This window comes from Macrotis lagotis, chromosome 4 (assembly GCF_037893015.1).
Source record: "Macrotis lagotis isolate mMagLag1 chromosome 4, bilby.v1.9.chrom.fasta, whole genome shotgun sequence".
NCBI classification, from domain to species: domain Eukaryota; kingdom Metazoa; phylum Chordata; class Mammalia; order Peramelemorphia; family Peramelidae; genus Macrotis; species Macrotis lagotis.
The window spans coordinates 189237083-189243793 of NC_133661.1; the positions used below are offsets into that span (position 1 = coordinate 189237083).

A 6711-nucleotide genomic window follows, 5' to 3' on the forward strand; every position below is an offset into this window, starting at 1 on the left:
TTATCTGGAGCTGATATGTCTACTTCTCAGTCTAATCATAGCTGCCTTCATCTCTTGATTTCTCAAAGTATAGATGATTGGATTCAGGAGAGGAGTGATAACTGAGTAAAACACAGAGAGAAATTTGTCCACTGAAAAGCTACTAAATGGTGAGGCATAAATGAAAATGCATGGTCCAAAGAAAAGAGTTACCACTGTGATATGAGCAGATAATGTAGACAGAGCTTTGGAGAGTCCACCAGAAGAACGACGGTGGACAGTCACCAAGATGACAGTATAGGACACAAGCAAGAGGATGAAACAGATTAGTGAGAGCAGCCCACTGTCAGCAATAACTAGCAGATCCAGGACATAGGTGTCAGTGCAGGCAAGTTTGATCACCAGAGGAAGGTCACAAAAAACATTGTCAACCACATTGGGGCCACAGAAGGGCAGGTTCACAGTAAAGGCCATTTGGCTCATGGTGTGCACAAAACCCACAATCCAGGAAAGCAACACAAAAGCTATCAGTGTTCGATGGTTCATGATGGTTGTGTAGTGGAGAGGTTTGCATATTGCAACATATCGATCAACTGCCATGAATATAAGGAGAGTCATCTCACTGCCCCCCAAAAAGTGGAGGAAAAACATCTGGGCCATGCAGCCCCATAAGGAGATAGTTTTATGTTCACTGAGGCTATCTCTGATTATCTTAGGTACAGTAATAGTAGAAATAGTCATATCCAAAAAGGAGAGATTGGCCAGGAGGAAATACATAGGGGTGGAGTGCAAGTGGGAGTCAAAGATCACCATCAGTATAATGAGACTATTTCCAGTCATAATTGATGCATAGGCTAAGAAGAAGACCACAAAAAATAAAATCTCAAGTTCCCAAATACTGGTAAGTCCTAACAACAAAAATTCAGATATCATAGAGTCATTCTTCAGATCCATCTATTTCTGCTTCAAAAATTTTCTGTAGGGAAAACAAAAAAAAAAATGACTTGAGTTGAGTTAAGGATTCATGATCATTATTATATGGGCATGTGCAAAGTAGACATAAGCCTCCAAAAGCAGAAGAAGAAAGTATAAAAATATCAGTTTTAATGAGTACAAGAATGGTTGAAATTGATTTATTTCCCAAACTAGTCATTAGAAAATGAGAATTCAAACAAAATGCTGAAAATGCCATTTGGTATGTTCACACTGCATTTATTTTGAACACTTTAATGTGATCAGGCTCTAACCAACAACAAGTTGACCCCAACTTATTTTACCCTAGTTATTAGTCAATTGATTTAAAATTTCAACTGATTAATATGGGTTTAGGATGCAGATAATATACATTGTAGACCTCAGATAGATAGGACACAAAACTGTAGTTATGAAACAAGGAAAATAAGCAAGCAAAACTACTAACTCCTCATATAGCTTTACTAGTATTAAATTTATTTTTAAATTAAAGAAAAAAGTTCTTTTTTTCTCAAAAAAATAATTTCAATGTTCTTTCCACTCTCATCACCTGAAATCACTAATTTGCGTTGATTTTAAGGTATTAGGCAGGCCATATTTTGCAGCTATTTTTCCATCTAGAGACTTAAGTTATTCACTCTCTGACAATGAAATTTGTTTCACTATGAGCGTGTTGTTCTGACTGCTGCCCAGACTACATTTGGTGATTTTTGCTCCCTACAATTCAGCTTTTTCAATTGGGTACCTGACTACAGAAATCTCCTATTACTTAAACTTAAGTAAGGCTTACTCAATTCCTAATGCCAATTATATTATTAAGCCTATAAAAATTGTTCGTCTTTACAATGTTATTATCATACAGAAGTAATCACATGCTTCTCTGAAACTATTCTTTTCATTCCATTATATTCCATTTTCAAAATTCAAAATTTCAAAAATTTTGACACTAATTTCCCTCACCCATCATTTTCATAAAAATCATAATTATATATTTTCTAATTAATTTCATTTCATTTTGGGAACCACTGAGCTCTTGATGGAAGACAGCTTCGAGGCCCCTCTAATCCATACACCTCATTTTGTAAAAAAAGGAAATGGACACCTAGGGAGGAGTCATTTTTTCTAAGCAAAATTATGCTCATCTGACTCACCTAAAATGAAGCTACAGATGATTTCTTGTTGTATTTCAGTTTCATAACATCCTTCCTCAGTAACCAAGAGTTGTAGTAAGTCAGCAGGTTCAGACTCCATTTATCCCATTTTTGCTTTTCAGTTAGTAGTCTAACAAGGGATACAGCACAAAGTCAAGTGTCCAGGATTATCTTGTTCACCTAACTTATAGATAAAATAGAGTTCATATTATTTCTTAACTAGAATAATATAGTTCATGTCTGCTTAAAGTTTATTTTAATGATTGACACAAGTATAGAATTTAAGTAATTAATATAAGTAATCCCTATTAATTAATAATATAATTAATTAATTAATATAAGCCATCCATATTAATATTTCTGTCAAATATAGAATTCTTGAGAAAACAGATTTAGGAAGAATAATGCTTACCAAATGGCACCCAGCATATGACTAACATAATATTTCACTGCAAAAATACATTAGTCTATCAAAAACCTTCACTGACATAAAATATATAAACCAGGACTTCACAAGGATAAGTAAACTGTGAACTAGTGACTTTTCACAATTCTCCAACCTCCCTGCTCCAGCTGAAGTGAATTACATTCTACTGTTGCTTCAAAATACATAATATATATAAAACTTCTCTTCACTCAAAATTAGTAATAGAACAGCTATTCAGATTTTTTCTCCAAAATATAATTTTTATTCTTTTTGATCATTTAAACTAATTTCTTTTCTCTTCTTTTCCATCTTTAAAAAATATTATTTGTTAAATGTAATAATTCTATGTGGATAGGAGAAGAGATATTGGCTGAAATTATGGTGAGCTACAAATAACATACATCAATAAAAATATTTTCAAAAATTCAAGATAATGTTCAAAATGATACACAAAGAAATATCCTTTTGATAAAAAGTACCTTAGAGCATAAACAATTTTATACATTGTCCTTGTGTGCTAGCAAACTCTAAAGGTGATTGTTATAAAAATGACCATACTGACAATTAGACATAACTCATTATTCCTAATCTCCCCCCTTTTTTCAAGGAGATCTATTTTATAACAGCAATAGTATTTAAAAGAAAAATCATTTTGTTTTAGATTTATTATTTTTCTAATATTAATGAATATTTTAAGGTTTTCAAAGCAATTTTCACATCATTTATATCATTCAACATTCTCATTTTTTGCAACAATCCCATGAGGACATTGTTAATATCTTAATAGCGAAGATGAAAAACAACTGAAAATAAAGTGATTAAATAGGTCCTTCTGACTTCAAGCAGCACCATATATGACACTTATCTTTGTAGTTAAGACATGTAAGTATGATGTAAATTTTAAGTAAGTATCGCTAAAATTATTTTTACCATGATTATCATCTTACTAACAGTTTGCTTCTTCACATATTTTTAACAAAACCTAAGAAAGTGAGCACCATCAAACACATTAATAACATTTATAAAATAATAGGAAATGTTCTGTAATGGACAAAAACCCAACTTCAAAATCTTCTTAGGTTCAAAGTTTGCCTCTGAGATACACACACACACACACACAAACACATACACATACACACACACACACACACACACACACACACACACACACACATATATATATATTATATATATAATATTTGATTCCCAGTGCTCCATGAAAACTTTCTAAAACCATAATTTGCAGAGCAGGTGACTATTTGAATTTTTAGAATGAGTTTCTCATTAGGAGTTTCTTATGTCCTTAAAAAATTGATATGGTAAAAAAAATCATAATGAAATAATGATACTAAAGAAAGTTACACACATGATAGGGCAATTTTTGTAACTCATAAAGTGTTTATGATTTGATCATTACTTTTGCTTGATTCTGGCTTAGAACTGTGGGACTATCATTTGCACAAAATTTGTTGTTTAATTAGCACCAAATTTACCGTTTTTAAAAAATCACATCTTAAGAATTTTAATAATTGCTGCCTGACTTCAGGTCCAACTATGGATTCTTTTTTTTTAGTTGTTGTTTTGATGGGTAATATAAAGGATAATGTTTAGGTGAGAAGAAGGGGAGAAAGTAAAATATTTTACAAGATTCTTTTTTTATTCACCATTGAACTGACAGACTTGATTATATAATTAGGCTTTGGTAAGACACAGCCTCAATAATTAAATTCAAATCTTTGCTTTGTAACTGTGACTTTATTGGGATAGAATCCAATATTAGTCATCATGTAGTCTGTAACTGCTAACTTCAGAACATTGCTGTTGGTTTAAAAATCAGCATACAGATAAATTTGAATGAGCCAGAATTTGACTTGGGTAATCTCAGCTCCAATAACACAGTATCATCCATTCTAGTCTATATCTAAAAAGAGGAAGTTATCTGATAGATAAATAAATTTTTCCAGTATTATTTAGTATCTTCAAATGTCTGAACAAAGTGCAAATGCTATGAAAATAAGTTCTATGTACAAAGTACAATACAAAGAAATAATATGACATAAACTTCCTAATCTCCAGGATACTTTTACCTAGTTGAGGATAAAAGACTCTATTATACACCTATCATTAGAAAACAATTAAGCATTTGAGTTTTCCCCTTAACAGAAGAATGTTATTTCAAAGGAGAAATTGCTATCTGGCAAGAGAACAAGAAGAAACAGGTTTAATATACAAACAGGAAGCTTCTCAGATACTAAAGAAACAGATAAATATTTTCTAAATGTAACTGTGACTCAAAGTGGGATAGTAACATCCTAGCAAAATAAAGAATCAAAACTATTCCTGCCTATATTTTCAATTCTACCCCTCTGGTTTTATTAGCTGGCATTAAACATGCCATATAAAAGTCAGGAAAAAAATGTTTTATTGCCTCTTTGCAGTTACATTGTGGATTCTCTTCCCCTTTTACATCAATTACAAGATCTGTTTAGGATCATAATTTTAAAAATTGAAAAAATCTGATAAGACTTGCTAACAGGTTTTAAAAGATTAATTAATAACTTGTTAAGAGAGACATTACTAGCAATTATCTCAGGCACAATTTGAACTCTATCTCCATTTAGAGAAAGCTTGACCCCAAGTAACTGACTTTTAAAACTCATATTCCAAAGCATGTTCTCCTTTTTTTACTTCCTATATGCCAAACAAATATCTCAATAATCTAAAGTTTTCCATTCATAATATGCAACTGTTCAATTTAACGAAGAAAATGAGTAACAAAAATCTGTTTTTGATAATGTGGATATCCTATCTCTTGCAAAATCAAGCATAAGCTCATTTCCCATTGAGAAAGTTCCATCCTTTTCATACAATTATTAAATATCTGTAGAAACCAATGTGGTTTGTGGTGGAATTATTGGATTATTAGTATGTCTTTGCTGGCTATTCAATCTATCAGAATTAGAATACCTTCAAAATCAAATTCTTCAATGAGACAAGGGCACAGCAAGATTCTTGCCATATAGATTATTTTTGTTGTGGCTCCAATAATAAAGACCTATATATAAAATTATTCTCAGGCAGAAAAAAAGACAGGAAATATCTTTGGATAATGAGTCTAGGAGACTGAAGGGTAAATCCCACCGAGAATTATTATAGAATCTTGCTGATTTTCCTAGACTTCATAGCAAAAAAAATTGTCCAGCCATTAAAGTAGTGAGTTGTACTAAAAGGGCAGATATATTATTCATTTGGATTTGTACAAACAAAGATTCACTAGACCTTTATAATTTAGATTATTGCATTAGCCAGAAGGCTGATCACTATTTCTTAAATCGAATCCCTTTCCTATCTATCATCCATTCAGTCATCAAATTGATATTTTTAAAATGCAAATATGACCATGTCACCCTCCCACCCCCCATTCATTTGATACCAACTACTCCCTATTGCATGTAGGATCAAATGTGAAATCTTATTTGATTGATAAAGTTCTCCATAACCTGGCGAATTCTTACCTTTCCAGAAATAGTTCTTCCATGAAGCACTTAAAAGAAGGGAGAAAAATTTGTATTCACCAATATTATGGAATACTTAAAAGTGTCAGTGACATGAAAGCTGAATGTTTTGCCAAATTAATTAATAAATGAAAATGATTTATTATGTTTTTACTATGAACTAGGCTCTATATCATAATCTGGGAAAACTGGTGTTAAAATTGAAATAATTCCTGCCTTCAGGAAATTTACATTCCAATAAGGATTTCCTTCAAATAGCCATTTCCCTAGTGGCTTTCATGGGAAAGAGTACCTCTTAAAATACACTTACCAATTTAATTCCTTCTATTGAATACTGATTTACATAAAAGACATTTATTTCTCATATTGAGCAAATATTTTTCCAGCAAAACAATAAATAGAAGTTCGTGAAGCTATCCAAATTCAATTATAGCAAAGCATGCTCTTTGATCTTTGGTTGGGAGTGAGATAGAATCTTCCATCAAATCTGAAGCCATCAATTCTAGAATTTCAATCAAGGCCAGAGACAGGATGAGAATGATAGTGCCTTGCATATCTTCTCCACCTTCTTATCTAACTGTCTGCCCAAAGAATTGGTGAAACCTGTTCAAAAAGTCCGTTTTATTTGTTTCCCCAGTACTTAGCTAAATGCCCTGTACATGATAGG

General features: G+C 32.0%; 1 protein-coding gene across 1 annotated transcript; it reads right to left on the reverse strand.

Annotated features, from left to right (window-relative positions):
- Positions 1-933, reverse strand: LOC141520208 (olfactory receptor 4L1-like). The gene has a single exon (XM_074232008.1). The coding sequence runs from the start codon at positions 931-933 to the stop codon at positions 1-3; it is 933 nt and encodes a 310-aa protein (XP_074088109.1).
- Positions 934-6711: the final 5778 nt, after the last annotated feature.